General features: G+C 24.2%; 1 protein-coding gene across 4 annotated transcripts; it reads right to left on the reverse strand.

The window, feature by feature from the left end:
- Positions 1-1,712: 1,712 nt before the first annotated feature.
- Positions 1,713-25,514, reverse strand: LOC122858215 (voltage-dependent T-type calcium channel subunit alpha-1G). 4 transcript variants are annotated; one of them, XM_044160955.1, is made up of 30 exons: positions 24,810-25,514; positions 20,361-20,472; positions 20,145-20,278; positions 19,274-19,371; positions 19,005-19,176; positions 18,135-18,173; positions 16,000-16,103; positions 15,254-15,522; positions 14,737-14,915; positions 14,496-14,662; positions 14,159-14,418; positions 13,870-14,094; positions 13,658-13,787; positions 13,283-13,587; positions 13,065-13,216; positions 12,738-12,941; positions 7,974-8,130; positions 7,179-7,334; positions 6,818-6,958; positions 6,395-6,685; positions 5,997-6,301; positions 5,750-5,927; positions 5,120-5,686; positions 4,515-5,045; positions 3,848-4,433; positions 3,625-3,774; positions 3,292-3,557; positions 3,170-3,216; positions 2,752-3,104; positions 1,713-2,686 (listed from the first exon to the last, which is right to left on the reverse strand). In XM_044160955.1, exons 1-30 carry the CDS (start codon positions 25,241-25,243, stop codon positions 1,773-1,775), a joined length of 7,626 nt encoding a protein of 2,541 aa, XP_044016890.1. In that variant the 5' UTR covers positions 25,244-25,514; the 3' UTR covers positions 1,713-1,772. The 4 variants fall into 4 exon arrangements, with proteins under 4 accessions (XP_044016890.1, XP_044016891.1, XP_044016892.1 ...); XM_044160956.1 differs by lacking the exon at positions 7,974-8,130 and adding an exon at positions 10,736-10,856; XM_044160957.1 differs by lacking the exon at positions 18,135-18,173.
- Between the last annotated feature and the right edge of the window lie 450 nt (positions 25,515-25,964).

Consider the following 25,964-nt stretch of genomic DNA (forward strand, 5'->3'; position numbering starts at 1 on the left):
ATTTATGAATTCGGTTAGAAGGCTATTTTTTTTTGGAAAAGAAATATTTATTTATATAAGAAGGGTGCAGGTTTTTTTGTCTTCTAAAAGAGCTAGAAATTGATAGAAACTAGAGATTAACTTAAACTAGATCGGCATGGCGATACTCAAACGAAACACATTTAAATAATTTTTTTTTTTTCGATAAATTAATTATACAAATTAATGGTATAATTATTTATATTGAAAAATTATTTAATGTATTTTGTTGAGTATTGAAATAACGTTTAACAATGTCTTTTGAATGATATACAAATAAATTCAATAGAAAATTATTTGTATATTGAGACATTGAAAAACGTGCGAACGCTCGCCAACGATCGCAAAAGGCAAATAGTTTTTTTTTTTTTTTTCATTTATTATACAATATTAAGTCTATATACTTTTTTTTTTTGTAGTATCAAAATAAACCTGCACATTTAGTGTAGATAGAATTTTTCTATATACATAGTAGAATAATCTATATAATTTTTTTAATTTTTAATTTTTTCAACTCCACTCACTTTCAATGATTTTGTATTTTTTTTTATCTATTGTTTATAATGACTCCTCCAACAGTTGCATACTTGTTTAAATAAATTTTTTCATTTATTTTTTTATCAGGAAATATTTTCTATGATTGAGAGATTATATCACAGATGTCAATGAGAAAAACAAAAAAAAAAAAAATTAAAATTGTATAACTACATTATCCAAGAAGGAGGTATGTATTTTTCAAAATAGTTTTTTTTTTTTTAAATAGTTGGCTTTTGCTTGGCAAGATAAAATTATTTATTTCCACTGTGAAAATAATTAAACGAAATATTTTTAATAACATTTATCTAGCAATTCCTACACAAGTGGTTTTTTTTTTGTTTGTTTTTATCAACAACCTCGTCGTGCATGTAAAGAGGAACACGAAGCTTGTTGATAAATCATGATTGAGATTGTCATGGCGTTAAATGGCAGATCACTGATCAATTATACTTTTTTTTTTTTTAAATTTTACTTAATCTTATTTGTGATATTTATATATATATTTTTAATCGTGTCATACGATTTACTAGTGTGTAATGAACAATATCTTGTACAAGTGCGTACACAAACAAATTTCATCATTTTTTTTTTGTTAAATATATATATATTTTTTTTTTTTAGCTTAATTAACTTATTAATTTCTTTTTGTTATGTGAGACTTAATAGTAATTATTTTGTCGCGTTTAGCTCTTTGTTTGATTGTCCTCTATGTTTTTTAAAATCTAATCAATCTACATTATTTTTCTATAAGAAAAAAAAGACACCCTTTTACAAAGCATATTGGTCAATGTTTTCAACCATCAGACATTATGTATAATTTTTTTTTTTTGTCAAAAAGTATAAGAGATTTCGGCACGACAAAAGAAGGCTATATCGTCATATCGTTATGCACTATGTTTACTTTTTCACATGTAATCGAATGCTTTTATTTTTTTTTTTATTAACTAGCACAACTTTCACACGAACAATGTGTACAATAGCCTACCTATCATCTATATATACTCTAATTTATTATTAATTTTTTCAAGTCTAATATAAATATTTTTTTTCTTTTTTTTTTTTCAATTTTTCATTTTATTATTTTTTTTTTTTTATAAATGAATTGTGGAAGATTTATCACGAACTAACAAGGAAGGCTTGCTCATATATGCATCGAGTTTAAAATTTGTTTTTTTTTTTGTTACACATATTAATTGATCTATCATTGATGGATCATTTCATGTATCATCAAATTTTCTTTGATAAATTAAATCATCAATTTGTGAAAATTCATTAATACAAGTATTTTCTAAATAACCATTTGGATCAACAATAATACTAATACTTTTATGTGTATCTGTACTTCCCATTGATGAATCTTCAACATCTTCATCAACATAAATTTTAACTTCAGCTTCAAGATCACTAACTTGTTTACATATTATTTTATCAATTTCTTGTATTGTTAAATTACTTGTACCAGGTAAAGAATAATCATTATTAAAACTCGATGCAATATTAAAATCATCAATATTATTAGTACCCTGAGATGATGAAAATTGCTGTTTATTATTAACATTATTAATAATATTATCATTGTTCTTGTATTTGGACGGTCTCCGTTCGTTAATCACGGAATGAACGTCAAGATCAATTATATTTTTAGTTGTATTATCTGGTCTATAACTTTTAGCTGTATAATTTAATTTATCAGGTGTATCAATAACTTTTAGTAAATAATTTGATGATTTATCATCAATTAATAATGACATATTATTATTATTATTATTTATATTATTTTTACAAATTGAATAGCTATTTGTATTTAATTGATTATCATTATTATTTTGTATTATTAATTCACTTTTATCATCATCATCATCATCATCATCGTCATCTTCATCGTCATTGTTTGTTTTATTTTTTGTTGATAAATATTTACTTGCATATGGTGATAAATTTTTTTGTGATATTATTATTGGTACACTTAAATTACTCAATTGTATTTTTTTTAAATTTATTGGATTTTCTAATAGTAACGGACCCTGTTGTTGTGTATGGAATGTTTGACGACGTTTTAGTTTAACTTTTTGTTGACGATAACCACGATATGATGAACTACGTCGTCTACCACGTCTTTTTCCTATTGAATCTGTAAATTTTTTTATATATTATAAATTAATTGTATAAAAATTTTTCTGTTCTATAGAAATTTACCTTCTATTATTCTTTCAGTTGGTGGATTATAAATAAAATTTGATGGTAATGAACGTACTTTTGATAGACCTGGTTTATAATAACCATATAAATGTTGTTTAAAAAATTCACTATTATATTCACGTACACTTTTATTATCATAATCACTGTATATACGATATTTATCAATTTCTTGACGTCTTATTTTATCAAGTATATCATCATCAATGTCATCACCAGCTTCTATTAGCTTAACAACATTATCTTCAGCCATTTCAAGTAGTTCTTCTTGTTCAGCAGCTAATTCTCTTTCTAATTGCATTTCCATATCAAGTTCTACCTCCATTTGTTTATGACTTTCTTCAAGATGTTCCCTGAATTGAACAACACAATATTCATGTATTTAAATTTCGATATAATATAATAATAATATACATACATTTTTAATTCATATTCCATTTGTTTACGACTTTCTTCAAGATGTTTCTAAATATTGAAGAAAATAATTATTAGTTTTAAGGGAAAAAAAGGATTGATTAAATTGATAAATAGCAAACAAACCATTAATACTGCAACTACAACATTGACCAGCACAAATTGACTGACCAATACGAATATTATAAAAAATATTGGTGCAATAACTGTACTAACACAACAATTTTTAATACAATCTGTTGAATCATCACAATCATCACGAAGTGTATCTTTCATAATACCATTCCAATTGTCACCAGTTGCAACTCTAAATAGAGTCAAAAATGCCATACCAAAATTACTAAAATGTGCATGTTCACCAAGACCTTGACATGGTACATCATCACTGCATTCTGTTGATAGAAAAAAAAAATACATATTATTTTGTTTAATTAATTATTTTATAATGTAAATACTTACCAAGACGTCCAAATAATTCAACACCAAGTGCAGCAAATATAAAAAAAAGTAAAAAAAATAATAAACCTAAATTTCCAACTTGTGGTAATGCCTGCATCACCGTATCAAGTAGTGCTCTTATTCCTTTAGCCATTTTTAATAATTTCAAAACTAAAAAATATAAAATTAATATTATAAAATATTTTTAATAATTAAATTAAAGTATTATTTATAAAAAATTTACCTCTTGCAATACGTAAAACTCTCATGACTCTTATAATTGTTGGATTAATTGGTATAATTTTTGATTCAAGTTCTTCTAAAACAATTCCAACAACAGATAATATGACAATTCCAATATCCAATTGATTCCATTTATCTTTTAAATATAATTGTATACCCAATGCCAATAGTTTCATTAATGATTCAAGTATAAATACAGCAGTAAAGAAATAATTGAATATTTTTAATACATATGTTAATGCTTTTGGCATCATATAAAATTCCATAGCCATTGTAACAACATTAAGACCAATAACAGCAGCAATAGCTAAATCAAAATATTTTGATGTACATACATTATGTACAAATAATCTTGGTTTTGAATAATTTTTATAATACGGTGGTTCTTGCATTTTACGTCTTTTTTTTTCCATTTGTAATGCACGTTTTGCTGCACGACGTACACGTTCTTCTTTTTCTTGTTCTTCACGACAACGATGAAAATTTTCAACAACAACACCAACAAACATATTTAAAACAAAAAAACCAACAAGTAAAATAAATGCAATGAAATATAATAAACGCCATTCCGAGTAATTTTCTTCAGGCTGCAAAAAAAAAGAACAAAAATTAAATTATTATTAATTGAAAATTGAACAATCGAAATAATTAAGTTAAATAATATTTACTTGTTGATCAACACCAACAGCATCAAGTCCAGTATACATAATATTAACCCAACCATCTCTTGATGATAAAACAAACAGAGACATAAGTGCCTTGCCAAGATCATCAAAATTATATTTACGATTAATCCAAACATTTCTTTTATCAGCAAGACAATCTGTTTTATTTTTAACATTTTTAATATCTGGACCATCACAATAATAAAATGTACCCTTAAACATTTGTACTCCTAATATACCAAAAATAATAAAAAATGTACAACATATTAAAACAATATTTCCAATTGGTCTTAATGATGATAATAATGTTTCAACAACAAGTTTTAAACCAGGTGCACGATTTATAACACGTAATGGACGTAATGAACGTAACAAACGAAATACTCTTAGTATTCCAAATATACGTGGACTACTTGATGATATTAGTGACATTAATAAATCAACAATTGATATTATTACAAGTGCACCATCCATTATATTCCATCCAGACATAAAATAAGCATCAGAACCATACAACATTCCTGATGCCACAACCTTTATCAAAAAAAAAAAACAAAAAATTAATTATCTTAGCTAAATTAATTATCAATAATATTTATATAATTTACCTTAACAAACATTTCGATAACAAATACAACAGTAAAAACATAATTGGCAGTGGCTAGAAATATTCTTTCACGACTATCTGATGATATTGTTGGACGTTCCATAGCAAGTGTTATACAATTAAATCCAATAAATGCAAGTACTAAATTATCAAACCATTTACGTTCAACAAACCAACGGCATGATTCACGAAATTTATTATTTGGTGGAAATATATATAATGAATAATCATCACGTTCTTTTAGACAACCTCTTGGTTCAAAAAACATGAATATTTTTTTAATACGTTCAACACTACTTGCAATACTACCATTTGATGGTGGTGTTGTTTGTTCATCACCATCAACACCACCACTTACACCTCCACCAGGTGATGAATATCTATCATTATCATAATCATTTGATATTCTTTTAATACGTGGTAATGCACCAGTATCAATTGTTAAATTATTAATTGTTCTTGATGTTGAACCCTGTTGTATATCATCATATGGTAACACTTTTCTTGCTTGTACAATATCATAACTGCGCAATGAACTTCTTCTTGAAAGATCATCGATCCATCTCATCTAATTTTAATAGAAATATTTATATTTTATATATATTTAAATGATTTTTATATATTAATTTACCTGATTTGAAGTTGTGTAACATTGTCCAATTGATAAACTATTACTTCTAATTGAATTATTTTGACTTAGACTTGAATTTTGTGGTGATATTATTGTTGAATGATTATTTGATAAAATACCATGTGTATCATTACGAGATGATGCATTGTTATAACCATTATATTCAACAGAACAAAGTCTATGAAAAATAAAAAAATTAGTAATTTGTAATTTGATATTTTTCGTAGAAATTTAACAAATAAATTACCCTGAATTTGATCCAATCATACTACGTCCATTGTTTAATATACCAGTATAATTATCATCACTTTGTGACCAACGTTTTTTACGTATTGTTGATGGTCTTGATAAACGCCAAGAATAACCACGACGTATTCTTGGTGGAGTTGAATTTGTTAATTCTCTTATTGGTGATGATATTGTTGGATAAGCAACAATACTGGAATTTATTTTTCTTGATAATTGATTACTCATTATTAAATTATTCGTTGCATACTTGTGATTATTATTATCTGGTAGTTTTAAATATCCTGATGTTATACTACATTGACTCTGTTTTTTAAAAACAAAATTACTATTGATTTAATGTGAAAAAGAAAAAAAAAAATGTTATTGAATAATTTGAAAATTAATGAGAAAACTCACACTTGAACGATCAATGGATTCAATTGACAGGTTGATTGGATAAATTGCCCGACAATTAAGGTCTCTGTAGCCAGTGTCAAGGGTAGTATTTGGTGAATCTTGGGGTGTTGCTGCAGTGTGTGTTATTGTTGGTGGTTGACCAGCAATATTCATCATTTTACTCTCTTTTTGTATGTTACATTTAAGCTCATCAATTCCAGATGCTTTCCATGTACGATTTTTTTTATCACGAGTATAATTATCTTTGTATTTTTGTAGATCATCAACACTTTGCCATGAATTTTTACGATCCTATATGTTATTTATTTAAAATAGTAGCAAAAATAAATATTAGAATTTTTTTATATATTCATGAGAAAATTTATTATTATCTAGATTTATATTTTTTTTATAATATAGAAAGTTGAATTTATTATAGCATGCCTGAGGTGTGTAGGTATCACTGTCAGTTATTGAATGAGATCCTGACATCCTTGAACTCGATCCCTCTTCACTTCCAATCATACCCTCTTTTAATGCAAGCTTTGCAAGCTCCCTTTGCTCTCTTTCACGTCTCTCATTTCTCTATTAAATAATATATAATATAAAAAATTTATTTAGTTATTAAATTTCATTAGAAAAAATATTTTTTAAATTATTTATTATTGTCATAATAATCAATTAAATAACAGTAAATTTCTAAAATATAAATTCAATTAGATTTTTTAAAACTTTTAAGCTTGTTTAGATTTTAAATAAAAAATAGTTGGAATTTATTTATTTCGATTAAAAAAATATAATTTACCTCTGAAGAAAAACCCTCGACGAGAATTGCCACAAGTAAATTGAACAATACATAATTTCCAAATGTCATTAGAGCAACAAAATAAAGTGCAGCCCAATGTGATGTTTTTTGCATACCATTAAAAAGTACAACATTCCAATCTTCTTGTGTAAGTATCTATATATTTTTTTAAATTAAATTTAAAAAAAGAAAAATGTTTAATTTATTCAAAACTTTATATTAATATTAGTTCTAATATAGGGAGAGACATAAAGAGATAGGGAGAGAGAGAAAGAGAGGGCTGAGATAACGATCGAAGCAGAGAGAAGAAATTTCGACTACGTCCATATATAAAAGCTTTTTTTAAAACATCCTTTATAGGGCTTATTTTAAATATAAAATTCAGGAAAATATAAAAATAAAAAAAAATAATAATAGAAATAAATAATACATATATTTTTTTTTTTTTAGAAATACATGCTTCCATCGTTATTCTCGATGTTGGCATGATAAAATTAAATTTAAAAAAAAAATTCAAATAACACTCAATAATAGTTGTTAGAAAAAAAAAGAAAATTTTTTTTAACGAGCGCTGTAAGTACAACGACATTTATAAAAATATATAATTAAAATAATTGTTGACAAAAGGAAAAAAAAAAATTTTATAATAAAGCTTATATTTGCACAGTGTGTGGTGTTTCGAAATTTTCTTGGAAAAAAATTTACAAGAGTTATTACAAAAGCGTTAGCTAAAAAAATATATTTGTCAATAAATTAATTTGTTGTTTTTTTTGTTTTTTTTTGTGACATTGATACCTGAAAAACAGTGACAAGTGCCCAGATGATGTCGTTGAAATGTTTACGATCACAGCGACACATTGGATGATGTGATACAACCTCAGCACAGGTGCATGGTCGACTTCGATCCGCCCACATGCAAAACTTACCACCGAACAGGTACATTCCTAGTATGCTGCAACCGAAGACAATCCCCTCGCCTAGAGTATTCATATTTGCCTTCATTTTTTATTATTTTTTTTTTTAATTAATTCCCTTCATCCAACAGTGACAATGAATTTCTTTTCTTTTTTTTTTTTTTACTCTTTTGTTACTTGTTTTTATCATGTGTAATAAATTTATAATTACAATACAAATATATAATATTTTAATAGAAAAAAAATAAACCTATTCTAGATAAAAATACTTCTCTAAAATAAAATTCATATATATTTTTTTGTATTTTTAATTTGCAAAAGTAAATCGAAATAAAATTCAGAGAAATATTTCTACTAAAAGTAGCCTGCAGAATTAAAGTGTGTATCCGGTTTTTTTTTTTTTTTTTCAAATATAAATTATCGATTTTATTGAAACAAAAAAAAATGGAAAATTTAATTTCTATTCTACTGGGACAAATTACCTATTATATACCTATATGCAAACTATTGATGGATAAATTTATTCTGGCATTAAGCAAAGAAATTAAAAACCAACTAAATTAGCAATATTATAACGGTTTTTCACTCAACGATTATTTGGCAAAATTTAAATAACAATAACTATGATATAAAATATAAATAAATAATTATTAAATATTATAGGATTGTTTACTTGTGAGTATGTTAAATAGTGCTAATTAAATAATTTTATATATATTATTATCATATTGTATAGTACGTTTAATATGAACATTTGTCGATTAAATGTTTATTATTTTTGTAAATATTTGTGTTATATATCGCCCTCTTTTTTATGTTATCCCATGATTATTAGTTAATTGATAAATAAATATATATAATTTTGAGAATTGTGTACACGTGCTTGCGACGACGTTAGGCGGTGTTTAAATATGTGATATATTATATTTATATAGGCCATTTAATGTCAAATTTCTTACTATTTTCTGGTCAAAGTATATTGAGTTTATATGTTTAGCTGCATTTTAAAATAAACTGGTATATAAATTTAGTTTTATTCGAACTTCAAACCCTGACATTGACCAGAAGCTTTTTTTTTTTTCAATATGATTCCATTTTCAAGTGATGTTGAATGTTAATTCTAGTAGAAGTGATAAAAATTTCCAGGTCAAGTTATTCAAAAATAAAATATCCTCGTTAATAATTTCGTTGAAAAAAAAAAACATCATTTGTGTTTGTATATAAAAAACATTAGATAATTTAAAAATTAAAATGAATGATTATTAAAATTATAAAATCATAGTAACATATAAACATAATGATACAATGAATATTTAAAATTTTTAAAAAATTATAACAACAGTATATCATACAATAAATAAATAAATATTTAATTTAAAAAATTTATTTATTTTTTAAAATTAATTATCATCATATATCTTGGATAAATTTAAAATTAATTTATTTAAAAATTAATTAATTAATCATCGTATTATTATGACTAAATGTTATTATTATTTTAAATTTAATTTTTATTAATATTTATCTTTTAAATATTTTATAAAATATTTATTATTTTTATTTATTTATTTATTTTTTTTTTCAATTTATTATTATCATATTATATTATATATATTTTTGAATAATTTGTAATTCATTTAGTTTTTACCAGTGGGTTATAACTTTTAAACCGTGAAATTTTTATTGAGAAAAAAATTATAAATATTGTTAATGAATTTGACATAAAATGCTCCATATAAATTTGTATTTTTTTGAATATTAAATTTAACAATGCACATGCAAAAAGCAACATAAACCAATCGACAGCTATTTTTCACTATTTCATTTTCATCTTGATATATGCGTATATAATTATTCAATATATATATATTCGTCTTGCACATGTGATGAAGATAAATGGTCGTGCATCGATCGAACTATCGACTCATTTCATTGGATTTACTCCGAACAAGTTAAATTTAGATCGCGAGCAATATATATTGAAGAAGGCAGCTTGAAAGATGATATAAATCATTAATTTTTTTTCTTTCAAATATTTATTTATCCATTTAATATATTACTACAAATACAAATAAAATAAAATACCCATTATTCTGTATAATATTTCCAATAACTTGTACAGTAATAAATATGTATATTCGAAACACAACCATCAAAAAACTTCCAAGATAAATCTGTGTAAATTTTAAAAGCACAACAAGCCATTCACAATATATAAAGTCATAATTCAAAAATAAACCCAATCATTAATCATCAAATTATTTTCAAATAAAAAAAACACACCAAGCATCATGTATAAATAAAAAATCCATCAACAAAAATCTTGCAAACAAAATGAAGAGAAAAAAAAAAAGATTCATACTTTACCTTTTTTTTTTTTTTTTTGAAAAATAAATGATGAAATATATTATGCAATTAAGCACGCACATGTATGCTAAATAGTATATAGAGAAATTTTTTTTTTACAAGATTATAAAATAGTGTTTAGGTCATAGTATTAGTATGTGTATAGATCATGATTAAATAAAAGCATACAGTTATTAATTAATTATAAAATAATAATATAAATATTGTTATATTACAGCCCTCGATGATTATTATTTTATTAGAAAAAAATTAAATCCTGATTATTTAATAGGGTACCTGAAACACCGTCACAATTGCCCAGAGTAACGAGTCAAAGTTTTTTCTATCGCACTCGACGTCAGAGCTTCCTTTCATCGTTTCACGGAATTTGCAACCGAACAGGTTCATCCCGAGAATACTACAACACAACGAAACGTGCGATATATACAAATTTTTTTTTTTTTTATTATCATTTTTTATCATTTTTTTAAACTCAAATTGTTATTGTTCTTTTTTTACATTTTCATTTTTTTTTTTTTATTTTTCATTTCATACAACTCAGTAACTTTCTTATTCACAAAATAAAAATTTCACTTTTATTCACGTTTATATGAATTTCAAACAAAAAAAAAAAAACAAAAATTTTTTTGTAATTTTTTATCCTTTGTTTATTAACGGTTGAAAAATCGGTCTGCGAAAATTTTTTTCTACTTTTTTTTTTTTCAATATATACGCACTGATAAATAAATTGGCTAGATGAAAATTATTTGAAAACAACAATTAATTGTTTAGATATATTAACTTGATGGAAAAAAATTAAATAGAACAGTAATTAATAAAGATAAATGAATGGATATAAAGATATAAAGAATGGACATTCAATAAATTCACATGACGACTAATAGTATAGATTAACACATAACATAATTGCAAAATTAATTAACTTTTAATAAAATCAATGTTAAAATTGAAATGATAAAATAAACAATTAAACATTTTTTTAAATTTCATATAATTTTTCTACACACATACACATGTATGTAATTAACATCCAAGCGTTTTTACACGCGTTTGATAAATGTATACAAATTAAAAGACACAGAGAAGAGAGAAAAAAATAAAATAAATTAAAATGGCTAGACAAAATGTAGTTACTATTAACAATTCTATAGAAATACTGCAAGTTCAAAAAATGTGTCTCATTTAATTAACTAATCTTTTTATTTTTCTCGCAAGTATCTTATCAAAAAGAGCGTAGAAAAAAATCCCGAGAAATTAAATTTTACTCCAAAAAATAAGCATTAAAATTTCGATTCACAAATTAAATTTAAAAGACAACATTTCTATATAAATATTTAAAATAATTATGAAATTTTTAACTAATTAATTTAAACTAAAATAATTTTTTTTTTTTCATTTTAATTATCTTGATATTCAATGTAATATTAATCAATTTAAAAAACAATTGAAATCGATCTACCAAGACCTCTTTATAAAAACTATTTATAAAAAAAAAAAAAAAAAAATTTCTATCTAAGAATTGACCTTATAATTTTTGAAATTCAATAGCATTTTATTTTACATCATTATCTATTCTCTCGACCTACTTTATGTTCTTTTTTTAGTTTATTTTTTTTTTTCAATTTAATAATTAAATAAATTTTATAATTTTATTTATTGTCACTTGCAGTATTTCGAATAGCTCTATGTAGTTATATAAGCATCATGCTATACACACGTAAATATAATCAATATATTAATAAACAGTTTAATGCCTTTGGCCATTTAATTGCCGAGACGAAAGTTTTTATTTTCTACCCCGTTTTACATAAAAAAAAAATATATTTATAAATCAACTAACCAACACAACAACAACACCATCACCATCATCAATATCATCATCAACAACATCATCATCATTATCATCATCATCATCCATATATTACACCGTCATCGTCGTGTCAATTTTAGCATCATATACATTTTAGTAAATTATAATTACACAAATAAAATAATCAAATGGAGCTTCAATTTATATACCTTTTTTTTTTTTATTTATTTATTATTTTATAATAAATATTGATGTTATTTCAAGAGGGCGAATATTATTCGCGCTAGACCGATGTTTCGACCGGGAAAAAAAAAAATTAAAAAAAATTCTAAATAATTAATTTACGAAAAAAATAATTGAATAATCGTTGTTAAATTTTAAACCAGTTATTTTTTAAATAGTTGTTTATCGTTTTTTTTTTTTTTTTTATTTATATAGAGTATTATAAATTTTTATTAATAGACTTACCTGAATATAAAAATGAAGAGTACAAGAAGAGAAAAAAATACAGCAACATTATCCATTGTTCGTAACATGACGAATAATTGTCGTCTTAAATTTGGCATAAATCGTACGAGTTTTAAAATTCTCAGTAATCGAAATGTTCGTAGTACACTTAAACCAGAATTTCCTCCTCTTTCTGCTGTAAATGACTGGCACAGTTCCACAACACTGTAAAATAATAATTATCTCTTAAATTATAAAAAAATTACTAGAGAAATATTTCGAGTAAAAAATATCAATCGAAATTAATTAAATGGTTTTTTTTTAATTATAAAAATTGGTGTTAATTACCTGAGTATAACGACAATACCATCAAAGACATTAAATCCATTGCTGATATAACCAAATGGTCCTTCAGCAATAACTTTTAGCAACATTTCTACAGCAAATATTGCTGAGAATACAACATTACTTATCTCAACAATAACTGTTAATTCCTCAGGCTGAAATGAAAATAAACATATATTTTTAAATAAAATAGAATTTAATAAAGTTTGTACTATTTTTACCTGATTGTGATACTCAATTCCCATGCTAAGAGTATTTATTAAAATAGCTAATAATATACCCTGTTGAAAATATTTATGTTCAACTAATTTTTGTACCCAACATCTAACAGTAAATAATCCACATGATAAATAATTTCCACATTCACGTAAAAATTTACGTAGCTTTGATTTTTTATTTGAATTATTTATTGTTTCATCTGGCCAATTACCAGTCATTTCATAAATATCACAATAGCAAGAGTAATTATCATGTTCATCATAATTATGTCTTGGATCTTCTCGAAATGCAACACGTCCAGTTATTCCTATTTGAAAATCAAAAATAAATAATATTTATAAATAAAATAATTGAATGATTCATTGTTTAAATAAAACCTTTTGCAAGTGAATTGAGAAATGAGTCTCTCCCTAATTGTCCAGTTGGTAATGCTGCACTAAGTGCACCACTTAGAGCCAATAATTCTTGGCATGTCATTGCTTCATTTGTTCCAAATTCTGTCTGTATCTATTATGTTAATTAACATACAATTATTAGAATAAAAAATAACAAAATAATAGGTATAATTAATTATAAATAATATACTAACACTCAAATGATTTGTTGGAAATAAAGACCAAACATTACCATCACCAGTTTGTGTCATTTTTTCACTTGAACAAATATTAACACGTTCACCAGTTGATCCTGGTTGACCAATTGAACCAGGTAATGTTGTAACACTTCCACCATGTAACATAACAACATCACTAAACATAACACTACTTCTACGACGATAGTGATTACATGGTGGACTTAACAATGCATTATTTGTCTGTTTTAAAAATAAAAATTAAATTATTATTAGTGTAATTAATTGATTTAATTATTAAACTTACTTCGGGTGATGTTACAGCAGTACTATCTCCATTTTCATTATTTATTGTTAAGGACGGTAAACGATGTATACTTGCACGATGGCTATAACATTGATGTGATGAAATATCAGTTTCTGAAACTTCTGGACTTGCACGTGGTGCTTGGGCAATTAAATTACCACCAGTTAAAATATTTTCACAATTTTCATTTGATAAATTGCGATCACATCTTTCCATCATTGAAGAATAACGAGGACATCTACTATGATGAATTCTACGATCTATATTTAATTTATTTAATCAATTAAAGCTTTAATTAAAAAATTGAAAAATATTAATTATCAATTAATAATCATACCACTGCTATTTGCACAACGATTTGTTCTTAAATTAACAATATTCGGACAAATATGTTGTTGATCACGTAATAAATGATTTTCATTTTTTTGTTGTCTTCTATATTTCCATAGTCTATATTTTTTTCCAAAACTTCGTTTACCTTTTCTCCAAAGATGTCCAATATATCTATAATTAAATTAAAATTAAAAATTAAAAAAATTAATAGGTATTTTATAAAAATTTTTTAATTTCAAGATTACTTGACAATTTCAGCATAACATGTATTAGGTTCTGATGTATTTGTTGATGATGCCAATGTACTTGTAGAATGAAATCTCGCACGTTCCAATCGCATTCGTTCCATTTCGCGTTTCTTTGTTTCAGAAAATTGGGTGGCTATCACAACCAGGCATAGATTTATCATGAAAAACGAGCCAATCTAAAAATTATACATATATATTTATCAACATTGTTCAAGGCCAAAGTTTCATCAAACTATATCAATGCAAAATATTCAATAGAACAACAATACAACTGCATTTGTGTTGAGGTGTTTGTGTGTGTTTAATATTGCACAAAACAGAAAGAGAGATTGATTGTAATTTTGTGAAATACTGTCCATGTATTTGTAGATAATATTTTTATATATATATTGACATTGTTTGTGGATGAATAAAAGTTTAAGAAGATAACAACGAGATGTACTACTAGCAAGTAGTATAGGTAAACGCTATGTTCAGAAAATGAAAAGGAAAGTTTAATTATTATGTTACTTACCACAATCAATAAAACAAAATATATCCAATCCCAAAATGAATGTGCATCTTGTACGTAATACATTATGTCTGTCCAACCTTCAAGACTTATTACCAAAAATATTGCAACCCATGCAAGACCAATATTATCAAATGATATTGTACCCTGAAATGGATTATTACCCTGGCCTTTGCACTCGGTATAGTAATAATTCCAATTGACACATGTTGTGTTTGTTATAAAAGTAACATTGCTATTTGGCAGAGCTGTGCTGTTGCATATTATGTCACCTAAAAATTATCAACATCATTGTTTAAATTTTTTTTCCATGGTTTTTTCTTTGTTATATTTAAATTTAGTTAAATGGATAATTATTATTTTAAGGCTGTTTATTAAATTGATTGTTTATGCTTTTTGTATGTGGCCAATGAAATTATCTTAAAATTTAATTTTGTAATTGTAATTATATCTTGGAATGAAGGGAGAATGTAATTTTATTTTAAAAAGATTTCGAATTAAAAAAAAAAAGGGTAAATTAAATGTCAACAGAATATTTGATGCAACTTGGAAGCTAACATTTTAAAAGTTGTAAAATTTAAAAATAATAAATTTTTTTTTTAAATATGTAATTTAAATTAAGGAATGAAAAAAAAGGACGAAATTGACAATTACAAAAGTATAAAAAATGAAAATAGCTTTAATGAAAATTGTTATGAATAAGATGTAAAAATGTGAATAATTTATTTGACATTTGAAGAAAAACTTGCCTAATTTTAGTGGTGGAAGATTGTCACACGTGTGCATACCATTATCATCTGGCCTTGAGCATATGTAATCCTGTCCCTGATACTCGAAATATTTTTCTAGGTCACTGTAATTTAAAGTAATAAAGCAATTTCAATCGGCCCATTTTTTTCATATTTATTTATTCTTGTTTTCTTTTTTTTTATTAAAATTTATGATGCACTCGCTGCATGCGTCATATTTTTTTTTATATATAAAAAGACAGTGCGTAAAAGAAAAGTATATTTATTGACCGGAAAAAAAAGTAAAAAAAAAAGAAAAAAGAAATGTGGTTCAAATGCAATATTCATTCGCTAAATTTATATTTCAAGCAATAATTTCAATTGTGTGTGCATCATCGAGTAAAAACTTGTTATTTTTTCTGTGCTATAAAAATTAAAAAATCTATAGACAAAAAATAAATCTAAACAGGCCAAATGTATACGTCACTTTTCATGTCACAATAAATAAAAATTCGTATTAATTATTAAATAATAAAAATGACCGTTCTAGTTTTTTTTTAAATAAATTATTAACAGTTGTAAAATAGTTTGAAGGATAGTGCTAATTTTAGATTGAAAAAAAAAAAAAGTTAATCAATTTAAAATTAACTACTGTCTGACCATAATATTTAATATTTTAATTTTTTTTAAATTCTCAAGTTCTATAAAAAAATATATATTCTATCCGTCAGTCTGTATTATATAGTTCAATATTATTATTTTTTTTTTTCTTATTTTCTTAGCTGTAAAAGTTTTTTACCAGTCAAGCACTTGAGAGTCAAATTCAGAAGCAAGAAAATAATAAAAAAAAAAAAAGGCTGAATAAAAAAGTTTGCTGTTTGTGCATTAGACAACTACTGTGTGATATCATTGAGGCTAGATAAAGACACATTGACACAAAGAAACATAAAATAGACTGTCAAAAAATGAAAGATAAAAATGACAAAAAATTAAAGAAATAAAACTTCAAGTATAATAAACATCCCCTTGGTGATAAATTGAGCAAGTTGAGGCGTAAAAACGTTTTCAAAATGAGCTAGACATTGATGATAAAAAAAAAATATAAATAAACCCCAAAAGACACAAATTTTTTGTATATTAAAAAATATATTAAAAAGATTTTTTTTGTTTTTTTTTTTTTAAACTTTAAATTACACGCTGATAAGAGTCTTTCATTTGATATTTTAATGAAATTTTTTCTATATATAAGTAACTGATGTATATCAAAAAAAAAAAAAATAAAAATAAACTTTTTTTTTTGAGGAAATGAAAAATCGATCGTTATGTATTTAAAATATTAACCCCAGTGTGATTAAATAATAAATGACGAATAATAAGATTACTTGAAGGGGAAAAAAAAAAAATTAAATTAAGGAAAAAAAATAATAGTTGAAAACATTTATATAATGAGTAGAACGGAAATGTAGCGAGTGGGTAGAAGTGAAATTAGACAAACACATGTTCTACATATACACACACTTGTCATACACACACACACACACATACATTTGCTAATAAATTTTGAGTGATATGGGGTAATGTTCGTGTTCAAAATGTTAAAATATATATTTTTTTTTTTATCCAAACGGCTTGACACTCGTGATATAACTTTAATTTGTATAATAACAATAAAAAAAAAATCATTTAAAATTATATAATATAATCTAAAAATTAATATTAAATTTGTTTTTTTTTTTTTTAATTATTTATAATTACAAGTAGATTATTTATTAAAAATTTTAGTGATTTTAATTGTAAACTATGAGCTTGCAATTAATATTTAAAAATAAAATAATTTAAAAGCTTTTTTTCTAACAAAATACTAATTAATTGTAAAAATTAATTTTTATAATTATTTTTTTGTAATAAATTATTAATTTAATTGTCAAAATAATTATTAATTAAGAAGTTTAATTAGCCAATTAATTTAAGACTGTAAAAGTATTTTTTTTTTTTTTTGAATTTCAACAACTTTTGTCTCTCCCTTTGATTGAGAGAAAAAAAAATGATTTTTTTTTTTTTTTTTTTTTTTGTAATTGTGTTTTTTTTGGGTGTTTAATGTGAACATGAAATAAATATATAATGCAGAGTATAATGTCATCTACGAGAAGGCTTACTAAATGCGTGATCGAACCGAGTACTCGTCCGAGAGTAACCTGCAACAGCGAAATAATAACTTGTCACTGCTCCCCCATGATTTCGACTATACACACTTATATCAAATTACATTAATTATTTAAATATATAAATAATTTAATTTTATTATTAATTTGTGATTTTAATATTATCAATTATCATCACAAGCCTTTTTTTTTAATTTTAAAAATTAATTATTATTTATTTATTATTAATGCTAAAATTATTATTATTGGGGGTGCTCATGAACAAGAGAAAAACGCAACAGCAGCAGCAACAGCAGCTCTTAAATATTATTTAAAATATAAGCAATAAAATTTCATTAAATTTTTAATCATTAACAATTACTCTCTTTTGAATATAAATTTTTAAAAATATATAAAAGCAGATTATCAAAGTAGTAAGGGGCTGCTCATTGGTACATGTAATTTTTATATTTTTTACTACAATTTTAATGGTAACTTTAAAATTATACAACACAAAAACTAGTTTGATAACAAATAATATATCATCAGCTAAATTTAAAAGTCAATTAAAGTCATTGTGTCAGTAAATTTGACGATGAATAGCCCCTAGTTAAAAAAAATAAAATAATAAAATTAACTACATATAATTTAACATAAAAAAATATATATAAATGGGCCAATATGTGTGCAAAATTAGCAAATAAGCTTTTAATAATAATAATAATAAAATGGCATAACAAAAATTGGCATTTATTTTTATTTGATTGGCTGTCGCCGCTACTGTTGTTTTATTATTTAAATTAAAATTTTACATATTATATTTTATTGATAATTAAAATTTAATATAATTTAATAATTTTTTGAATGAAAAGTTTAATTACTTACTCTGGATATTTGATGTTTGGTAGAGCTTTTAAAAAACATCGTTGTCGTAATATACCTTCCCATAATTGTACTCCAATTATTCCAAATATGAAAAAAACGAAGAAACACAGTAGCAAAACATTTCCAAGCATTGGTAGTGTGTCAAGTAGTAACATCACGAGAATCCTCATGCCTGTTTGATTTATTAATTTATTTATTAATATATGATTTTGTATATTTTGTATTTTTTTTTTAATATAATGTTTTTTTTACACTTGGGAATGACTTACTTGGTATTCTGTTGATTGCTCGCAGTGGTCGGAGTACTCTTATCGTTCGGATTGCCGATAAATTCATATTTTCAACATTTAGACAGTACTCAAGAGCCCTAGAGTTGAGGAGAGTTATGAAATATATAAAATCAGAAGTAAAAAAAAATAATTTAGCTATTTGAAAAATAAAATATTCAATATGTTAATCCGAGTTGATGTAAAAAAATATTTTTTCTTCAAGTATTAATCAATATATTGTCGCCTTATTAAAAATATTTGAAAAAAAAAAAATTATTCTTTAATAAAAAGTAGAAGAATTTATTTTTAAAAAAATGTGGTTTCGAAAAAATTGGGTGAGAATATTTTAAATTATATGAATTTCATTTAAATAATTTTTTTAATTTAGAAAATTTTATTTTTATGAAATGTTAATATTAAATTAATTTGAAAAGATTAAAGGGCTTATAATAGAAGAGCACGCATGTCCGTGAATAGATAAGGACTTGTTTTATTTATAAAAAAAAAAATTATTAATAACAAATAGTCATTGAAATTAAGAGCTTTATTATTAACAAAATTTAATTTTTTTAGAAATAGTTTTTAGTCTTTTTTTTGTTATTCAAACGATGATAAAACATTTAATTTTGGATAAGATTATAAATCAAAATATCAGTGAAAATATTTACCGAAATTTCTCCAAACTATAAAAATATTTTAACGACTAATAAATTTAAAAATAAAATTACAAAGTTTTTCAAAATACTCGATTATATTTTGTAATTTTCATTACGCAAATTTATAATAAAATAGACAATAATAATTATGACAAATAATACAAAGCAAATATTTTAAAAACAATTATAAAATTTATCAATTAAAATAAACTTACCCTGCAGCAACAATAAAAAAGTCTAATCTGTTCCAAGAATCAGCAAGATATGTGCCTTTTCCATAGACACCCATTGCCACCATTTTAATGGTCATTTCAAGTGTAAAAAATGTGAAGATAATATCATCAAACATCTACAAAACATTCCCAAGTTCATTAAAAAAATTCTTCATTTCTTTTTTTGTAAATAATTAGTTTAATTATTTGAATAATCACCTGTAAAATTTTGCAACGATTCGTGACACATTTGTCATCGACACAGGGTTGATACATTCCAAGGGTGATGCAATTAAGTAAAATTACCATCATGCTTATCCTCTCAAACCATGTGTTGTTAACAAGTTGAATTATTATTTTTTAATTATTTTTTCAGAGTTAAGGAATACAGTCATTGATCCATCATAAAGGTCATATTATTTTTTTTTTCTACATATACAACACCCCCAAAATAAATTCATCATCCCTCCTATATATAACCTTTTTTTTATAATTTATTATTTATATATTTACACTATTTTTCAACCCTACATTAATTCCCTCAATTCAAATAAATAATAAAAAAAAATCTGCCCTATTCTTTTCGTATTTTCTTTTCTCTCGAGATATATTTTTCCATAGAATATTTTTTTTTTATTTTAAATAAGTGTATGTATATAAAAAAAGAAGAAAAAAAAATGTAAAATAAAGTTTACTTGAATTTACTTGGTAATTTTTTTCATCCAACTTTAGTATAAATCCTTTTCGAAACTTTTTTTCTTTCTAGAAATCGTTTTTTTTTTTTTCGTAAATTTTATTTTCTTCATTCTTTTATTTATTTTTTTTTTCATTTGGGAAATATAAAAGGTGTTGGATGCTCGACATATTAATTTTCTATTTTTTTTTTTTTTTTTTTATTGTTTCATTTAAGATGTGTAATTCTGGAAGGTGTACATAGGTGCAGCTTATTTCTGGGATTGAGTGGAGTACGTGAGGCATACCAGAGAACAGAAAGTGGAACTATTTTGCTATGTTTATATGTACACGTCCTTGAGAAAAAAACAATGAAATTTAAGGTAAAATAAAGAGGGTGAGATTGCAGTTTGTATTTGTATATAAATTTGTGTGTATTTGTAGAAATATTTCTAACGCCACTAACAGAGCCACAAGGGAGATTCTTGAGATTTTACTTTCGGCCTATTTACTAGTCATTTTATAAACGTTTGGGTATCACACTTTGCTTGATATAAAATCTACATATCTAGCTGCATAATAAAATGAGAGAAATAGAAAATCAATTTTTATTTTTTATAAAGAACAAGTAAAGTATGATAAGAGGTTTATAAAAAAATAAAAAGGAGATTGGAATATATGAGAGAAGAAAAATGTCTGTTATACATTCGAAATATCCTAGTGAAAAAAAAATATATATAATATATTTAAATTATATTTAAAAAGTGTTTTTAATATATTAAAAATAAATATATAAATTACACTTGGGTCTGAATATAATTTAAACAAACATATTTAAATATTTATAAAAAAATCAATTTTTTTTTTTGATTTTCATAAAAGTTTATAGCAATTTTAATTGATTGATATTTTTTAAAAATAATATCAATAATAAATGTAAAATATTTCAAATTATAATTATTTATTTTTAATATATTTCCTTGAAAAAAAGAAAATCCAAGAAAATAAATATGAAAATAATTAAAAAAAAAAAAGGAAAATATGAAGATGCCCTCATTTCTTTTTGTATACATGTATATATAAAATTTTACCAGTGTATAAAATATATAAAAGACAGTGTATGAGTGTGAGATAGAAGAAAGCACAAGTCTTAAGCTACCTGGAGAATAAAAAAAGATCAATAAACAACTCAAGTCCCGCATCTTTATACGCTAATAAGTCTTAAACATAAAGACACACGTGTGTATTAAATCAAAAGCTCGTGTATGCCTTTTCAAGATTCAACTTTTATATATAATATATACACCTTTAGTCTCTTGTCATGTTCATCAAGACCCTTGAAAGATAAAAAATATATATACCTATATCACTGTATATAAAAACGATTGAGCTTTTTTATATTTACATTTTGTCTCAAGAGTCAAGTATATGCATAATAAACCTAGACCAGTACAAAAAATAATAATCAAACATAAACAATTACTAACCCTACACTCTGTGGAAAATATTTTTCCAAATTTTCTTTATATTTTTTCTATAATTCTATACGTATTTGTAGATCAATCCAAATTTTGTCTGACTAAAAAAATTCCAGAGTAAAATAAAATAATACAAAACGAAAAAAAAATGCAAAGTACTTAAAAAGTCAATCGAAAATAATCCAAAGAAATATTTCTACAGGTAGAAAAAAAATATTAATTAATTAAAAAAATTATAATAGGCATATTGATCGATTGATAAGCTCTCTGATCTTGACAATAAATCGAAAATTCACAGTGGAAAATGTTGGAGCTTTTATCTCTAAAGAAAGACAAACACACTATCACTAATTAAACAACCATATTTTAATATTATTATTATCATCAAAATTTGAAATGAATAAATTATTTTTAACCAACAAAAAGACACTATTAATGTGTGTATAATTTTAAATTCTCTTTTACTATATGTATAAACAAAAAAAATAAATAATTTGAAACGTGCTTTTGGCCTAGTTAATTTTCTTTTTTCTCTTTACTGTTATCATTAATACATACACAAAATCATAAATAAAATTCATGTAATTTAGTTCATATAATGTAGATGTATATACATATAAATAGATATTCAACTATGTAGGCGTTTTGGTATGCTACAACGTCGGCGCCAATCCAACAAAAATCCTCTCAAAGAAATTTTTTTTTCACTCCACTTGTAATAAATGAATTAAAAAAAATTATTCAAAAGCTCTATGTGTATATTGAACATGACGTTATGCAGAAAAAAATTTATTGAAATATTATATAATTTTTACCGAATATAATATTTATTATTTTTATTCATGTTGATAGTTGATAGTTGATTACATTGCGTGTCTATATTTTTGTGTTTTATAAAAAAAAAAAAAAAAAGAAAAATATTGAAAAAAAAATTATGATAAATGAGAAAAGAAATAGGGGAAAATAAAATATATAAATTACATCATACGGTTTTTTGTAGAAAATAAAAAAAAGAATATAAAAAAAAAAAAATAGGGAAAAAAAAATTTCATCGATATGTGAGTTTAACAGTTAATAACTAAAATGACGAGTTGACTAATTGACAATTGTCGCTTTAGTAAATTGTTCGATCTACTCTTGTTTCCGTCAATCCATCCAACACAAAATTAACTCACCAAATAGCAAACCATTTTCCAATGATAAACAATACAAAAAAAAAATTTTTTTCTCTTTTTTTTTTTTTTGCTAATTAACTGTTTATAGAACTTGTGGATAAACCAATTATTTATCTCGTTTTCTCCTCTATAATTTCGTCAATTATAATCGTATAAAAAAATCTATATGAATGTGTTTTAATTTTGTCATTTAATTATTTTTTTTTTCAATTATCTTTTTCTATATTTTTCTAGGTCTAATGTAGTTTGCAGTTTGATATAATCATCATCAATAATATGATAAGGAGTTGAACATGTGTGCTTCATTTAATTCCAGTTAAACGTGTCTATATATTTTTTTTTCCATTTCATACATAGAGAATATATACACAAATGTCATGTGTGTTATGCTCAGCAGCTTTTGAGAAAACTACTGAAAAACGGATTCACCAATGTTACTGTGCAATTCCCGCGTTTCCTGTGTGCCACGATGGCTCCAAGGACAGATCGATCGATGACCTATTTACCTCAACAAACATCCACACACACATATTTAAATTTTCCAACATATCCCGGGCATCTTTTGCACCTATTAAACTTACAAAATCATACATTCTCCCAATTCATCTCTGATAGATCTCGAAATTATAAAAATCAATTTTCCACTTTTTTTTTTTCTACACCAATATTTTTATCAATTTTATTTTACATAAATTATCATCAGATTTTATTATAAAAACAATGTTTTTTTTTTTCATATCAAACTACTTTGTTGTGTTAAAAAAAAAATGCTATCTATGTATTTTTAATGTAGTAAACGCTGTAAAATATATACTTTGATAAATGATAATTTTTTTTTTTTTCTTTGATAAAAATTTATGACGTATTTTCAGGGATAATAAGTCGACAGATGATTATCTGATATATTGATAACCCCCTTCATCTTGCGGCTACATTATTTATATAAAATTATGATGATTTTTTATTACCTGTGTGTGTGTTGATGTGACCATTGATCACAAGTTCAAGTAGGGTGTGTTAAATATATATTGAATGTTTAATATGGATATAATATTAGATGGCTACACGATTTGGGTTGCTTCATTGATTTTTGGGGTCATTATGTTTATTTTACCCAGGGCTTTTTTTTAATTTTATTTTAATCAATGGACTTTTTGTTTATTGTTTGATATTTGATTTTATAAAAAAAAAAGCCATACAAAAAGCCATGACTTTTATTTTAGATTGTTGTATATTATTACTATTATTTTCTATTAAAAAAAAATATATAGTAAATTAATTTTGATGCTATAATTATTTTACTATGTTAATTATATTTTTTTTTGTATGTAAAAAAAGGATATGGATTTGTGATGAGAGCGAGACACCAGTTGCGCGGTTTTGTTTTTTGATCAAGATATCGAAATGCGATGGGAATAAAACCTGGATAGGGTAGCTCTTGTCCAGCAACGCCACCCTCATCATCATCATCATCATCTTCATCATCATCGTCATCTTCATCATCATCATCATCGTCGTCGTCGTCGTCGTCATCATACCTGCTATCACTTGTTCCTTCTAGATCATCAGGCTCTTCATCAATTTCATTAATTCCATCAATTGGTAATTCATTTGACATTCTTATTCGTACAGCATCATCTTCATCTTCATCATCCTCAAGATCACTCAACTCTGCAACATCACTATCTGATCCTTGGGTTTCACCATTTGCACTTGTTCTAGCAACAGTTGTTGCTGAACGATAACGATATCCAGGTCTATAATAATGCATCGACATTTTTTTTTTTTTTGTATTTTTAAAACGACAAATTTTTTTGTAGTACGTCCTTTTTGTTGTTCTTCTTCAAAGTCAAATATTTTTTTAAATAAAAAATAATAAATTTAATAAATTTGGCAAATTTTTTATTCTCAGGATTTTTTTCTTTACCGTTTATTGATAGACGACCAGGCAAAGCCTGGGCACAATGAAAACGTCACAAAGAAAAAAAATCAAACAACGACATGATTGACGTAATGATTATTTGTAAATTACTTTTTTTTTTTTTTTTTTTTCTTTGACTTGTTCTTTAATGTCTTTGATTTTTAACTTTGTATAATTTAACAAATATAAATAACATTATGTTTTTTAAAAATTGCTTATTAATATTTTATGTAGATTTTTTTATTTTTTAAATATTTTTTTCTTTATTTTATTGCTGATAATACAATGGAATCAAAAGGAGAGTTCACCTTTAGCAATTATATTCTGTCGTCGTGCAAATTATTATTATCCTTTGTTTTAAATTTTATCTTTTATTACGTTTTTTTTCTTTTTGTTTTTCATATATAACTACTTTTTTTTATATTTTTATTATATCATTGTGCTATTATTTTTTTTTTCTATTTTATATATTTTTCTATAAACATAATTCAGTATGTGATATTTAAAAATTAATATTTTTAACTTTATTATAAATCTTGATTGTTGTTATTTATTATTAAGCCTTTCTTTTGCCACC

The sequence above is a fragment of the Aphidius gifuensis genome, linkage group LG5 (genome assembly GCF_014905175.1).
Source record: "Aphidius gifuensis isolate YNYX2018 linkage group LG5, ASM1490517v1, whole genome shotgun sequence".
In the NCBI taxonomy this organism is placed as follows: Eukaryota; Metazoa; Arthropoda; class Insecta; order Hymenoptera; family Braconidae; genus Aphidius; species Aphidius gifuensis.

Bases quoted from the DNA above. Each gene is read 5' to 3' on its own strand.
- LOC122858215 (XM_044160955.1), bottom strand. From the start codon at position 25,243: ATGTCGATGCATTATTATAGACCTGGATATCGTTATCGTTCAGCAACA. The intron at 5,687-5,749 runs GTAAATTAATAT...TATTAAAATTAG, and splicing joins GTTACACAACTTCAAATCAG to ATGAGATGGATCGATGATCT. The intron at 4,434-4,514 runs GTAAATATTATT...TTTTTTTTGCAG, and splicing joins CTGTTGGTGTTGATCAACAA to CCTGAAGAAAATTACTCGGA.